The sequence below is a fragment of the Anser cygnoides genome, chromosome 3 (assembly GCF_040182565.1).
Source record: "Anser cygnoides isolate HZ-2024a breed goose chromosome 3, Taihu_goose_T2T_genome, whole genome shotgun sequence".
Lineage (NCBI taxonomy): Eukaryota > Metazoa > Chordata > Aves > Anseriformes > Anatidae > Anser > Anser cygnoides.
Genome location: NC_089875.1, coordinates 68,930,591 through 68,946,570, shown reverse-complemented (window position 1 = coordinate 68,946,570; position 15,980 = coordinate 68,930,591). Strand labels below are relative to the sequence as shown.

The 15,980-nt window shown below is 43.3% G+C and overlaps 1 protein-coding gene across 6 annotated transcripts in view; it reads right to left on the bottom strand.

Moving 5' to 3' along the window:
* MCM9 (minichromosome maintenance 9 homologous recombination repair factor) overlaps positions 1 to 15,942 on the bottom strand; it is a 62,743-nt gene extending 46,801 nt beyond the window's left edge. For all 6 annotated transcript variants that reach the window (XM_048065545.2, XM_066994362.1, XM_048065546.2 and 3 more), the window contains exons 1-6: positions 15,105 to 15,942; positions 10,891 to 11,207; positions 9,263 to 9,344; positions 8,128 to 8,328; positions 6,020 to 6,145; positions 4,690 to 4,809 (exon numbers count right to left, since the gene is read on the bottom strand). In XM_048065545.2, coding sequence (XP_047921502.2) covers positions 4,690 to 4,809; positions 6,020 to 6,145; positions 8,128 to 8,328; positions 9,263 to 9,344; positions 10,891 to 11,207; positions 15,105 to 15,942 — 1,684 coding nt within the window. The remainder of the gene's footprint in view (positions 1 to 4,689; positions 4,810 to 6,019; positions 6,146 to 8,127; positions 8,329 to 9,262; positions 9,345 to 10,890; positions 11,208 to 15,104) is intronic.
* Between the last annotated feature and the right edge of the window lie 38 nt (positions 15,943 to 15,980).

Genomic DNA, 15,980 nt, shown 5'->3' with positions numbered 1-15,980 from the left:
CATGGGTTTTCCTCCAAAAACCCCTTGGGCCACAGGATGATAGTGAGGCCTGCCTTTCCACATGAAGGGTCCTCCAGCTTGTCCTGTCTCTCCAGGAAAGCGTGGTGTACCAACACTGCAGTAACTCAGTGCTTTGTGGTACAGCAAAGGGAATCCTGAAGACATGTAACAAAAATCAGCTGAATGAAATGCCTGCCATTTCGATAGCAGGAGGAAATATTCTTAGGAAGGCCTGCCTGAATATATTATGCCAGAACTGTGTAAGAACTGAAGCCTCCAGCCAGCATGACAAAGATGTTCCCTCCTGCATTATTTCCTGTCCATCCTAACTAGAGGTGTTCAGATACAGATGTGTGAACCAACTGAAATTTGTGAAGACAGATACCTACTTGGCTAAATAATCTGTTGCATGTAGTCAAGATAAGTCTCAGGGCAAGGCCATCTTGGAACAGCATTAGTGAGAGGAAATTAAGGGAATTTATGGATCTCCAAGAGATGAGACATTACTAGAGACGTGGCATATCTCTAGGAGCTTTGATCAGAACTTCAAAATTCATTCCTTCAATAAGTTTAGCAGACTTCTTAGGGAGTTAAGGCCTTCTCAACTTGAAGCCAAACTGCTTAGGAAACAGCCAGTAAAGTCATACTATCAGGAAAGTATTTTTGAGTTAAATGCTGACAGAAAATACTACAAGTTCATCTACAATTATGAATATTCGCAAAGACAGTGAAGAATCCTGTGGCAGAAGTAAAGATCCGAAAAGACTAGCCTAAAGGCTGCATCTCAATTAATAACCTGATCAGGGCCATGGTATGGATCCAAGCACTGCTATGCTATTGCCCCCAGTGCTAGGTTGTTTAGCATGTTCCCCAGCACTGCCTTGATCTGTATTGATTAAGAATGACCTGGATCTACTAAGGAATACCCAGAAACAATTTTGGGATCTACAAAGAGGGAAAAATGTCCCTAGTTTCAGTGTCCTGCATATCTCAGGATACTGACGTACTCTATCATAACCAGAGCTGGAGGGCTCACATCAGACATAGAACTGGTTTCTAGTAGATCAGAAAAGAGACAATGGTTAGCATCTGAAGCCTGTGCAGCAGAGAGAGGCTTACTATGAAAATGAAAAAATGGCTGTTCACCCTTGAGTTAGTTACTTTCAATGAGGAGAAAAATAATACAGTAGCAAAATGCTGTTGGCATCGATAAGGACAATGTTAAACTTTGCAAAGTGTCAGCAAAAGCGCAGTACTCTCAGGGCTCTGTAGAGACTCTAAGAGGAGAGGCCAGAAGGCTGCATTTCTTACAGCTCAGGAAGGCATATTGTACAGGACTGGAGAGTAGGAGAAACAGCTTATAGTCTCCCAGATTTTTAGACAAGCTGTTCTGAGCACAGTTCACAAAATTCTTTACGCAGTCCATCTGTAGAGGGACACAACACTGAACAAAACTTTGCACAAATCTCTACAGCCAGATACGCACCAGAAAGTGTCAGGATGACTCTGGCCTGGATGCCTCCAGACCCACCAGCAGCAGGCATGTGTTAGTTCCAGTCCCTATGGAATCAAACACACCACTCAAATGATTGCTGCACTTCTCAAACTCCAGGGGAAAAGGAAATATTTTCTTATCAGTGATTATCTCATCCAAATATACACAAGCAGCACTACTGCTACAGGGACAGTTGGTTGAACTCAGTAGTAAAGTGGGAACCCACAGAGGGATTTTGTTAAACTTCAGTAAGTCTCTTTCTTTCTGGAAAACTATGTATCAATTTCTAAAAATTAGAGGTATGTGAATGCCTACCTGTCATTCTCAGACAAGAAGTGGGAAGAATGAACCAGGCCTTTGCAAAAAATGAGCACTGTGTAGACTGAACCTGCAGGACGGATGGTTCCCATCTTTTATTTAGAAATCAGAAAGTCCTATTGTGGTCAAAGAATTTTTTGCCATTGAGTTGCTGAACTTGTTTTCGCCTTGTGGCTGACAACTTTAACAAAAGAGATGTAGGAAGAACGAAGCCTGGTTCCTCATAAAAGTAAGAAACATGCAGAGAACTCTCAACAGAAAACCTCTACTACGTGTTAGCAACAAAGGCAACCTCATAAAGCAAGTAAACTCAGCATGCTATCTAGAGACTGGAAGAAAAGTTCTGGTTTTACCCACAACACAGAATGGATCCCAGGCCCTTGTAAAGGCTATCTGCAGCAAGCAGTCAATCTAAGCCTGTCAGTGAAGTAAAAAAGATGAAACTCCTCAAATACTGACTGATTCACTTAAAGAAAAAAGGGATCATAATGTCATAATGGGTCTAAAAGCAGATGATTCCTAAGACAGAGTGGGAAAGAAAGGGAATTTAGGCAAAACAAGAACAACGTTAATTATCTAACACACTATCCTGGTACCATTAAATGCCTACGAGGAAAAAGAGTAGACAGTTTTGGAAGCAGAATTCCGATTCCACAGCTGACAAATTGCTAGTGTCCTAAAAGAGTACCAGATGGGCAAAGGGTAAAAGATGCGTTAATACAAAAGATGCAAACCACGGTTTGCAGATAAGTTATTGACAAATTTCTCAGAGAGAAAAATCCAAATATAAGACAGCTTTTAGCACTTCTCCAAGGTATTACCAATGTACAAGTGCATCTTTTAGTATATGGCTACTGTAATCCTAGAGTAAGTAGTTAAACTGCAATCCAGACTACTTTTTATATAATCTAAGGAACTAGTTGAAACTGGAACTTATGGATTTAGTCTTTTTACTTTTAGGGAGAAATGTCCATTAGGAGTTTCCTCTCAGGAGAAAGAATAAATTGGTAATCTGAAGCATGCAGATGGGATGTAAAACAATTTCATAGTTCTCAAAACGCATCACTTGGAGCTTCTGCATGAACAGCAAGTTGACAAATTCAGTGTTAGGTACAGCTCCAAACATATTCACAAATAAGACGCTCCTTGTAAGGGAGGGCAAAGAAAATAATTCAAGCTGCACCCAAATTCTTGGGCTAGAGATTAATGCTTTAGTCCAGCAGTTCTAATCGTGGAAAGGTATTCTGAAGTTAAACTAGGGTTAATAAGATTTCTTGCTAGGGATTCAAGTTTCACTTATGATGAGGGTCTTTAAGAATCTCAAGGTAGAAATTCGGCACACTTGCTGTAAGATTTCAGGAAGACGAAAGAAAGAGAGTGCTATTTTAAAATATAAAGAATATTTAAGTGGAATGTAGATGATCTAAAGACCCAAAACGATCCTTTCACAAGATGAAGCTCAATCTCTACACATCATTAAGCTGATTACATGGCACATATACCACAGTAAGTTTGTAACCTGCAATGTTGGTTTTCAGGGAAACATCTTTGAATGCAGCTGTGACGATGGAATTGTAAACCAGATTACAGAGAAAATGAAGGTGAGGTGGGAAACATGGTGAAGAAGGCAATGGCAACATTAGAGGCCCAAAGCAGCTGACACAAAATTACTCCCAATAAAAAGTGGGCAAGATCACATTGAAACTCACGGCAGAATTTCACTCCAGGTCACTGCCAGCTCCCTGGCAAATTTTTAATTATCCAGCCTGTTCTCAGTTCTTAACACCCAACAAAAGGTAGGGATAAGGGCATGCTGAGCCAAAACGTTCTCTCTGGTTTCTCTCCAGATGTATCTGTGAACAGTCTGAGTGGAAAACCAGAGGCATAGCAAGTTCCCCGCACACAGGAGTGTGTATGTTCAGTGTTACATGCCACTACCACTGAAGTAGCTGTTGCATTTCCACAGCCAGAGGACCCAGTACACATAGCTGTAGAACTGGTAAAGATTTATTCTCTGTTTTTCCCATGTATAAACAATGCTGTTTCCCAGACATAAAATGAACAGCTGCACTATCTGAGAAGCATCCACGCTGCACATACTAACTGAGACCCTTCAGTTTTTGTCCTTAATTATTTCACGATTTTGAATGTACTACCAACACAGTCATTTGCGCAAATGAAGTAATTTGCAGAAGTAATCTGAGCTTGCATATTGTCCCCAGAAGAGTTTGTAAAGATACCCAGCATTCAGAGCCAGCTGGGACATACTTAAAAGGTTTTTTTGGTGGTAGTTTTTTTTTGGTTGGTTGGTTGTGTTTTTTTTTTGGGGGGGGGGGGGGGGGGGGGGGGGGGGGGCAGGGAGGGAGGGAAGCTTTCTCTCTGAAACCATCTTTATGAGGCAGAAATAATTCCTCAACACAGGGTTGCCCTTCCAGAAAATAAGCAGAAGTCAAACTGGCACCCAGCCGGAATACGGAAAAGAACAGAAGAGAGGAGAATGTATGTTCAGGAGAAACCAAACGATTCTAGCCCATCACACAGTGTGAGCTCTGGAAGGATGTCATAATTGTCACAGCAGGGAAGAACACTAAAAATACAGGTCCAGATCATCCTCTGACAGCAAATCAGTGAGAGGTACCTCTGGGTGGGGCTTGTACGGTTCCCTGTTAGAAGCTCATCACACTGCTCCACTGATACAGAAGGGGCAGGACTGCCCTTCTGCAGTCATGTCAAGCCTCCACATCTCCACATCAGTTCTTGCTTAAACTGTGCTCACACAACCTGAAATCCAGTTCTTGTTCCTGTACGTAAAAGGCTTCTATGCCCTTTTTTCACTGAAGTATATTATAAAGAGTTCCAACCAAAGAAGCACATACCTGCACTTGTAGATCCAATTCCTGCAGTGAGCACAGACCGGGGTGTAATCTTTACTGCATACTTGAGAAACTGAGATTTCCCTGTACCTGGGTCTCCAACCAACAAAAGATGCGATTCACCTTGGAGGAAAACGTTGACATAGGAGTACACGGTACATATACAGAGAAAGATATACACAACATGCTCTGAATTCAAAAATGCTTTTAATTTTTCGCCTCACATTTAGCACTACACGTACATCATAAGGTGTAATTCCATATAACACTGCACTATTTACTGGGTGTGATGAATTATTGTTTATTAAAGCATACGGTCATATTGCTGCACCCAAATCAAATATTTATAATGAATTAAATTAAAAACATTTAAAAACTTTCCGTAACGTGAGTTCTTACATTTGAGAATACTCATTTCTCAGATTCAGCTCACTCTTGAATGTGAGGGCGCAGTTACGATTCCACTATTCAGTTACTTAAATTACTGCAAAATGGTCTAATAAAATCATCAGTTTGTTTTTCTTAACTGATGTTGTTATATCGACAACAGTTACACAATTTAGAAATTTCAAAACAACACAGGTAAATAATTTGGATACTCAGTGAGACTGTCATTTGGAAAACATGAATACAACTTCAATTCAGATACAAAGTCTATAACTTATTTAGCTGCTGGAGCATGAAGAAAATCCTGTATTTGTACATACGCACGTATTACTTTAGAATTATTATGACCTACATAGATTATGACCTGTGTACCACCTGGCACATGGCATATTTGCCATCTAATAACAACAGAAGGAGAATCAGCAGGGGGATAACTTACAGTAACAGATCTAAGTGAGAAGTGCTGACAATCACATATGGAAAAGTCTGGCATTAGGAAGTAAATTGAATCCTTTAAATTTTCCTTTCAATGTACTATAGTGATCCTTATTAAGGAAACATTAATATTCCATCCTTTGATGCCAAATACTGCTGGGAATATTCTACCAGAAATCATTTTAAAATGTCACTTATACAATAAAAAGTGAGTTTATGTTTGATCTATAACAATTGCTGTTAATATTCTACCTAATGGAATCCTGAACACATGTTTTTACCGGATTTTATTTGGGAAAAGCTAAAATAAAAAGAGGAAGCCTAGACACCCACTTAATTTGTCTGAGATTCTGGAAGAATACTCAGCATTAATCAAAAATTACTTTCAGTCACGAAAATGAGATTATTATGCTTCTGAAACCTTACTGGCTTGATTTTGGGGGGTGGGGTGAAGACAGGAATGGGAACAACTGTTAGACAAGGGTCAGATACTATCAGAAACAATACTAACCTCTGATTCGAGTTCCAGTAGCATCGATCCTCTGCACACCACCAGCAAGCACCATGGCTACAGCCAACTTCACCAGGTACAATCCAAACACTTGAGGGCATAAGCTAGCCAAAATTTCATTCCTCCCTAGAACAGGAGCAAAAAAGTGGCATTCAGCACTGCCCTAAGAGTAAAACTTGCTTTCCCATGGACTTTTTTCCCCTCATCGTCTTGACTCTACTTCTCCTTCAACCCTTCTGTGTGTTCCCCCTTCTCCTCCTCCCTTCCATAGTCTCTTTCCAGCAAAAGAGTCTGCTACGATAATTTCATTGGCTTGGAAGGATGTGTAACAGAATTAATTCTGTCCTTTGAAAGCCTGATACTAACAGCACAGGGATCACAGGCTTAATGCCATACATTACTTTCATTGCTAGGGCATAGAACAAAGTAACCAATTTTGAGTTCTTAACATAATATTTTAAATTTGCCTGGAAATACATAGTACTGGCAAAATATGTAGGCACATAACAGATGAGTTGGGGCATATGTGTCTCTTTTGGGGGTCTTTTGAGGGAATTAACACATCTGTGTTCAAAAATGAAAATTTCAAAACTTTGGTCAGCCACAGCGTAACTTGGGATTTAACTCCACAGTTGCCTCTGTTTGACTTCCGATTCGTTTGCCTTGTCAATGCTGAGCAGCTCAGCACTTGTGCTTCCTCCTAGATACTATCCAGAAAAAGTAAGGTCACTTAACTTCTCTTGGAGGCCTGCCATGGTAGACCTTCTCAGAACACACCTAGCACACAGAATCAGGAACTGACTGACAAGAAGTGCAGTAACTACCATAATCTCTTGAAAAACAGTAAACGTGCACGTACATCCTGTTGTGGAATGGCCTATTCCTTAGACTCATTAGTTAGGCTTGATCTCTGCCCTCCCCAGAGAGGACTCTACTTCAGAGAAACAGCCTGGAAGGAACATCTTGGGTGGCCAGGGTTCTTCTAATTTCCATCCCAATTTGCTTGTAGCCACTTCATGTCCATTTATTTTGAATGGGTAATATTGCATAAAACCACATTGCTCCCTGCAGGCTTCCGAAAACTGTCCCGAGAATGAAAAATTAATTGGGGCCTTTAAAGTGGATCCTGAATTACTTTCTGAACATTTTCAGAACAGGGTGATAAGAAACGTTCTCTTTCCAAACAGCAGGTGGCTAGCAATTAAACTGCTTTCCAGGAAATGCGGTTCTGAAGAATCTTTGTCATTGATAAGATCTCTAATTTCTTATGTGAGCTCTCTGATTTTGAAGCTAATACGCGCAACATTGCTACCTGCTTTTCCTCCCATTTGCCTTTTAAGAGGAAAGACTAAGACCTTTCCAGGGTTTTAAAAGACAGAGTGCTGTTCTGAGACAGTTCAATGACACAGACCCTAAAAAGTCCATTGAGATTCCTTGTGGTTCAGGAGGAGACGCTTGATTCTGGAGAGGGACAGAGTTCCAGACACGGCTCCTGGTAACTGTTAGATGGCTGACTGAAGACCGTGGTAAGTTTAGGATCAAGCATGCTGAACGCTCTGGCTGATGGAAGCCCCCAAGAACTGGGAAGCTCTCTCCATATATGATATGAGGTTCTGCAACACCTAAATCACAGAGCCAGGCATCTAAGAGTTAGAATCAAGGCAGTATATACTGAGCTCTGTGGCAAAGATTCAGAGCTTAACTGGGGATGCAGAGACAATGGGACAGATCTTTAGCCCCAGAGTCAACAGCTATGTTGGCTAAAGGCATATCTGGTCTACACTATTTCTTCTAAGGGGTATACTTTTTCTTTCTTGATTATAAAGCATGTTACTTTTTTTTTTTCTTTATATTACTTCTCATTTCTTGTTAATATACGTTCCAGAAAACACTTCTCAAAAGAAGGAAAATCAATGCAAGATGTTTGATACTATTTTTTCATTAAAGTAAGTATTTTATATTCTTCTACTGGAAAAAAAATGTATTTTTGGAGGAGTTGGTAGTGGAAATATATAGGGAAATAAGTATGTGTTCAGTCGCTGTACGTTCACTCCTGATTTCATCAATTTCCAATCACGTATCTTATTTTAAAGCTGTCAACTACTAACCTGCTAAGGGATCGTTCCTATGCTTTTCCCAGAAGTCTTCAAATTCCTTGCGGACTTCTTCATCAGTTATAACCCCTGCTAGCTGCTCATTATTTACTTTAACGTAGTTGGCTTTCAGAACAAGCTCCAAGTCACAGCGTGCGTCCTGGTGGAAAGGTTTCCACCTCTGCATTACCACTCCATACACTGTGATGTCATCTCCTGGGGGTAACGACAAAAATTAGTAAAATAACATCTGACCTGAGACATGCAGATGTGTCAGCTGTGATGGATAAAAGTGCAATTTAAATCCTGTGTTACAGTTACTGATTTTTTTTTTAAACAAAAAACAGCAACAAAAAACAATCCTCCTGCAGTTTGAAGTCTGAAACAAACATCACCTAGCTTGCTTATGGCTGTGGTAGGAAGTTGCTATGTGCATCTCTCTCTCTTTAAGGTAGGTGAACTCTTAGTTATACCTATCTATGTTTCCTCTTCTAGAAAAGACAAATTCATGGTAAACTGTGAAATCTCTTCTTTCAATCAGGTTTACTAAACAAAAATTTAGCCAAAGCTTATCTGACTTCTGATAACTTTTATGAAGAATTCCAGTATCCTTCATGAAAATGCTGGCCACTGTGCTCTTCTGAGGCAGTGCAACCAGTAACGAGCACTGAGTTTCTTGTAGGGATGCAACTGTTTGAGAATTTTTAGTCCATTCTTATTCATCCTCCCGCCAGTTAGCTTCCTATAGTAAGCCAAGTAGCTCTTTCCACCCGCAGCACTCCTCAGACAGGAGGTCAGGTTACACAGCTTTCAGAGCCACAGAAGGACACCACACTCACGTGCAGTGTGAGATCACCAGAGGATTGATGTTCTTACGCTGACAAGACTTCATACACTTTCTGTACATCGCAACGGATTACTTATTCAAACTGATCTGTCCAACAATCACGATGTAACGTGTGGATGTACAACATTTTCTAGACTGATCTTTGACTGCCGTGCTCACTTCAGAGCTGAAACAGCGTGGCAGGTAAACATATCTCATTAAACAGACCCTCGGCACTGACAGACCCCTCGGCAGAGATTCATCTCAAATGAAGAGTAAAAACATTTATGGTACAAATATATGTGATATATGCTGTATCCTCACCAGACTTGCAACTGTCCACTAAGTCGTCTTCCAGAACAACCACCATGCAACGCGGGATGCTTCCAACAGACAGTCGTTGGACCTAGGAGACAGGAAGGAAGAGCACTTCAGAAAACACCGTTCAAAAACCATTTATTGTTGCTCTGGCTTAAGGACCTGTTATCCCTTCCTGGAAGTGAGGTCAGTGCTTGCTTTTTCTCACAGAGCTTACACAGTAAACAAGCCACTGCTGTCAAGAGCTTAATAATTTAATGCTGATGTTAATGGAAACGGATCTGGGTATTAAATTAGCTGAAGATGCTCAATCCTGGCAGGTGCTGTGTGATTTCAGTATCTTGCTGAAAAGCTCACTCAGAGATGTCATTTGAAATAAATGATTTTTTGTTGCTGTTGTTATAATTTGAGTTATTTTCAGACACTTCTTCAGTAAGCAAAGTTTACTTTGGGTAATAAAGCATGTCCATGGGTTAGATAACCCTTCATTGAACTACATACTGAAAGGTTATTCTCTGTATTTTTCTTGTACATAGCCAAAATTTGACAGATTGAGATTTAATTGTCAAGGATTAAAATCGCACACAACCGGGTGAATGTCTATTGACAAACGTGCCACTGACTGTTGCAATTCTTTTTCTTTTCTCCAGGGCAAAGTCTATGCAATCTTGTCACAGTCTATTTCCAACCAGAAATCTTTCCATTTACAGTTAAAGCTTGCAACAGTTGTTAAAATATCCACTGTGCAAGAGCAAGAATCATAAGTAGGTTTTCATTATGCAGCACAGGATCATACAAACTAGAACTCCAGATTTATTCATTCTCTAGTGGCTGGGAAGGTTAATTCACCCTTGTGTATTATCTAAATGGCCACGGGCAGTTCACATCACTGTCAGCACTGGTGGCACACGCACTCTTACTTGCAGTGCTGAGTAGGAAACACGAGTGAAGCTCATTCTTGGTTTAACTCTATGGTGTTTAATAAGCCCAAGCTCCTTTCATTTTTGGTTTAACTCTACAGGGTTTAATAGGCCCAAGCTCCTTTCCCATCACAGGGATCTTTGTGCCACACAGTAAAACGAATGTAGCAGAAACTATGTCAGAAATAATCATGCAACACAGGGCTTATTTCCTATAAATAGTTTGATTCCCTTACTTTTTTGCTATTCTGAACTTTGAGGTGCATGATTTCTGTTTCGTAAACTTCAGTTTTCATACATGCAGCACACAGACTGGCACCACTACCTTCTTAACTTACAAAACCAACCCCCTGAAACAACTGAGGAGATCTTAAAAAGGATTTATGACAAAGACACCGAAAGTATAAACAAACATAGAAACACTGGCTACAATATACCCTACTTCTTCTCAGTTTTTATACAGTGTAGTTTCCTTGTGCTTGTTTTGTCTGAGTTATGTGCTACTGTAAAAAGAGGCCCGATTGTTACTCCTCCTCCACCTTAACTGGACTTGAGGCCTCACTCAGAGGCAAATGCAAATTCTGTGAGGAGCACATCTCCAGTAATTGGTGATGCAACTGTTGGCTGAAGGAAGAAGACATTTGCAGATCCAATTTACATCTAGACATCTACACCATAACACCCTCCCCCCTTTTCTCCATCTTTTTTTTTCACCTGTTCCTGGATTTTGATTTCCTGATAGTCTCTGCAGCTGGTGGGAGAAGAGGTTGTTCCGGAGAGGCAGGTGAACTTGGTTGAGTTGCAGCCTTCTTCATTCAGGCAGGCTGATGGCCGACAGAAGGCATAGTACTGCTCAAAGTCAGCCTTGACGACAAACACGTGCTTGCACTTATCGCAGATGTAACTCCGTTCAAACTCCAGGACTTTCACCAGACTGGTACGTATGACAGTCCCAGTAACAGACAAGAAGTGACCCACATCCCTGGTTTTAGGAATGTGCTCTCGGGTCAGCTCTGGGCACACGGGCAAACCTGTTAAATGAGAATATGTGCAGCATAAGACCAAGCATATAAAACATATCCTTACAGTGCAGTTAAGCAGCAAGACTAGAAGAAGGCTGAGGGAGATGGGGTTGTTCAGCCTGGAGAAGAGAAGGCTCCAGGGAGACCTTATAGAGGCCTTACAGTGCCTACAGGAAAGCTGGGGAGGGACTCTGTCAGTGAGTGTGGAGACAGGACAAGGAGTAATGTCTTTAAACTAGAAGAGGTGAGATTTAGATTAGATATTAGGAAGAAATTCTTCACTTAGAGGGTGGCGAGGCCCTGGCACAGGATGCCCAGAGAAGCTGTGGATGCCCCATCCCTGGAGGTGCTCAAGGCCAGGCTGGATGGGGCTTTGGGCAACCTGGTCTGGTGGGAAGTGTCCCTGCCCATGGCAGGGAGTTGGGACTGGGTGGGCTTTAAGGTCCCTTCCAACCCAAACCATTCTGTGATTCTATAAAAATAGTCAGACCTATTAACAGTAACTACTACTATTAATGTTTCGTAAGTGTAATTTACCAATTCATCTGTCACGTCATAAATCCAATTCATTGGTCTCAGACAGTGAAAAACACCAGATGCTGATCACGAACAGAAAATGGAGCCATTTTACTCTCCTATTTTTGCCAAGAGTCATGAATAGTCATGAGCAGTTTCCGTACATGAAGAAAGATCCCGATGTTCGTAGATCTACTTATTAATTCAAATGATCGTCTGGAAATGCCACTTATTCTCAACTGGTTTGTCTGAATTTCAAAACTTTAGCTATGCTACTTAATTGTGGTCCAGCGTTATTCGCAGGGTTAAACGAGCATAACTCCTCACCCTGTGTGAATTCTCGAGTCTCAGCAAATTTTTAAATGCATTGTCTGTGAGCACTGGACCTTAATTCCAGGTTGTGTGCCAGTAAACCTCCAGCACAAGGAAGGTGCCGGAAAAGGAATGGAAGAGGGAAGAACACCACAAGAGCAAAATCACTCACATGCCCAAACGAACAGTGACAAGGCTGTTATGGCACTTGCTCTCCTTCACCTCCACCCACGCCACGAGCCAGGTGCGTGCTGCACGGATCCCACCCCTGCCTTCACCTGTACGGGCACCGCTCAGCAGCACAGCTGCTGGAAACCTTGGGAAGATGACTCTAACTCAGTCCCCTACAGAGTCCTTACAAAAATAAGCGGCCTCCAGAATGCACAGCTGAGGACAGCATCAAAATACTGCCCCTCTGGAAGCTATTTCAGAGGAAAATGTAGAAGTTAACAAGTATCGACTTAAACAGAAGTTACCTTCTCTTAAAACACTTTCTTACAGTTTTAGTTACGAAATAGAACTAGGAAATGGGGATGTAAATAATAAATCTGTCCGGTGTTTCTAAGGGGACCAAGGCTATTTGTGCATTTAGGTCAGATCTGCTCAGTAGCTTTGGCTGGTAAAAAAAATGACAAGGCATCATATACTTATTTCGGTATTTTCAAAATCGAATCTTTCATTTCAGACATGCTGAAACATGCTGCTTCGATGCATTTAAGCAAAGTGTTTGACTTTTTGCTTCTGTTTAAAGAAAATATTATTAAACACTAAGCTCATTTTAAAAGAGTAAAGGTAAAAAAAAAGTAAAGTAGAAAGGAAGTAATTTGGAAAAGAAATGAACTATTATGTAGAACTAGAAACAAATTAATTTTGTGGTTGGCTGTAACAAAGCCATCTATATCTTCCACCAAACCTGTCAAAAATTCTTATTCTCCCCTGGGTTTGCATTTTTATTCAGCTTAGGCAAAGAAAAACAAACAAACAAACAAAACCAATGCAGTATTTCCAACTGTTTTGGCATCTTTTCCCAACCCAGTGTTCGTGCAGCTCAACAGCCTTTGCAGAAAACAACACATCTCACGCTAGAGAGAGCTGCAGCACCGTTAGCAGATACAAGCTATCATCGCCTCCCTGAGTATCAAAGAGATGAGAGCCTCCACAGGGAAAAAGAGAGCCTGCAGGCTGCTTGTATCAGACTGACAAACTTTTTATCTGAGTATGTGCCTCTCTGAGTAAGCACACACATTACTACTATATGAGTAACGATGTGTAAAACTGAGCTACCAGCAGCAGCTTGGCCATCAATAGCCTGAGCACCACGGAATCAGTTAACAGTAAGGAAAAGTCTTTTAATGGATTTCCAGGAAAAGGAGAGGTTGTGCCATCAAACAAGAACTCAGCGTATACTTAAGGGCAAATTTGGGCAGAAAAAAAAAGTGCCTGCGTATCATTTTGATTACTTTTGTTTCTTCAGGAGCCGGCCTTTTGGTGGTACAGAACATAAACCAGATTTTGTGGTTCCTTTGACCCAGCTGGACCACACGAGGATAACCCTCCCCTGCTCTTCATTTTCCCTCCAGTTTAGTGATGGAGAACATTGTGAGACTGCTGATTATTTTCTTCCATTAATGATCGGTCAGATGTACCTTTATCATGTATTAAAATTATTTGATCAAATCTAGCTAATTTTGCCTGAGGTTGATTAGGGAATATTCAAACAAAACATCGCTGTGGGAAGACTCCAGCAACAGGCTGGTATCAGGAGCAGGAATGTCTTAAAGATGCAGCCACTCATGCAGCAAGCATCTGCCCACTGGTTTGCTCCTTCTGGTGCTTCCTGGTAGCTTAGAGAAGGATCACACTTGGAGTACAAATCACCCTACTCTCATGCTGGAGCCCTGAATAATGTAAATGCAGAGCACTGTGAATAAAGTTTTATTTGCTCTGACTTTATCAGCACAGTGAGATGCATAAGGCTGCACAATTCTGTACAACACAGAGGCTGTCCTCGTATGCCACAAAGTCAGCAGTTACCAACTGCGTAACATCCAACCAGGTAGCAAGCTGTTTGGCGTTTTCCCTAAAAACTCAGACAAAATAGCATTATCAGAGCCACGGGGTAATTATATTCCTGATGTATCTATTTTAATGTCAATATTTTAATGAAATGTACCGGGACAAAACAGATGTCTGCTTTAACAACTGTGATTCATCTATCTTCAAGCTGCCAGAAGACTAAATGATCATAAATAAGCCACTCAAACATGGAGCAAAGGAGGGAAACACAGGTCACCAGCTCTTGGCTTTGCAAACTAGACAGCTCCAAATGGTTACGACCAGAAATGACCAGACGAGACCGTGCCACCACCGAGCCTAGTTCTGTACAACTGGCATTTTAACCCCAGAACCTGTGCTCCACACCTACCTCACCTCAACGCCACTAAACGCTTCCCAATAGTGAGGAGTAATAGCGTAGCAGCTTGTAGTCAAAAAAGGACCAAAGCCTTTATCGATGACCGTTCCTGCTGATAACCCATTCCAGTTTTGTAACAGGTAACTTTATCACAACTAGTTCAGCAAAGATTTTAACCACATCGGATAAAACTATCACAAGACAACTCAAAATTTAGACTTTGCCTGCCCTGGGAGGCAGCTGGAGCTAATGAATATGAGCCAATTTAGACTTTAAGGAAGTCAACCAGCAAGAAAAGCTAGGGAGTACAGATCTTCCTCTAAAATTTTTTTTATTAGACCTTCTGGCTGACAAGAGAAATAACCCGAGACCAAACGCCGGTTTGAGGAGCAACTTTTCCCACGGAAAGACGCTGTGACAAGCCTCCAGCCACTGCACGCACCCCATCGGGGACACCAGCTGGACTGCCCTACAGAACTGTGTGTACCTGCAACTTTTGGGGTTTCTTTGCTGGTTCCCGTTCAACAGGCGCCACCAACACTGCAAGAGCGTGACCAGCCACGCTCCCAGCCCTTCCCTGGACATCCCGCTCGCTGGCACAGCACGAGGAGAGTCGGAAGCGCTGTGGGAAGGCTCCGGGCTGCCTTCCCCATTGCAGCACTCACCCGAAATCCTGGCGTGGAGGTTGGTCTTCACGCAGAGCTCCGGCGAGGGCTCGGCGGCCTGCAGGGCTGTGACGGCCGCCCGGCGCAGGGCGCTGTCGAAGATGGGGAGCACCTGCGCGGGGAAGGCGTTGAAGTACTCCCCGATCTCCATGTTGGTCTCGAAGAGCGTCAAGGCGTCGACGACGACGGCGTAGTGCGCCTCGGCGTCCCGCTCCCTCAGGATGCCCAGCAGCTCGTCCCGGTGGTGCTGCAGCACGTAGGACTCGAACACCTGCCCGATGAAGCCCACCTGCTCCGCCCGCAGCGCCATGCCCGGTCCGCGGCCGGGAACGCGGGGGCAAAATAAATAAAAATTTAAAAATAAAAACAGGGGGAAAAGTGAGGCGTCGGGGCAAAACTTGGCAGCTGCGAAGGAGCCCGGAGGGGCTGCGGGGGTGGGCGGTGAGAGGCGGCGGCACCTCCGCACCGCCGGGCGGGACGACCCCAGGCAGGCAGGCGGCCCTCCTGCCTGTGCTGTGCTGTCAGTCAGTCGGTCGGTCGGTCCGTCCGGTCCCAGATGGCGGCAGGCGCGCGCAAGTTTTGAACGCGGCGGCGCCGTGCGGCCAGACGGGAGATGGCGGCGGGGCCGCCCCCGCTCCGCTCCGCGGCCCGAGCCCGCCTCGGCCCCGCGGGCAGCCGCGGCGCTGGGCGCTGCCCGAGGCCGCCCCAACGCCGCCACCACGGCCACCCCCCCGCCACCGCCAGCCGGGCCCCGCCGCCGCTCCCTCACCCGGCAGGGGAAGCGGCGCCGTCCCCGCCCCCTGCACCGCCCCGCGGCCCGGGCCCGGCCGGGGGCCATGGGGGTGTCCCCTCGGTGCCTCAGCGCCGCGCCGGGGC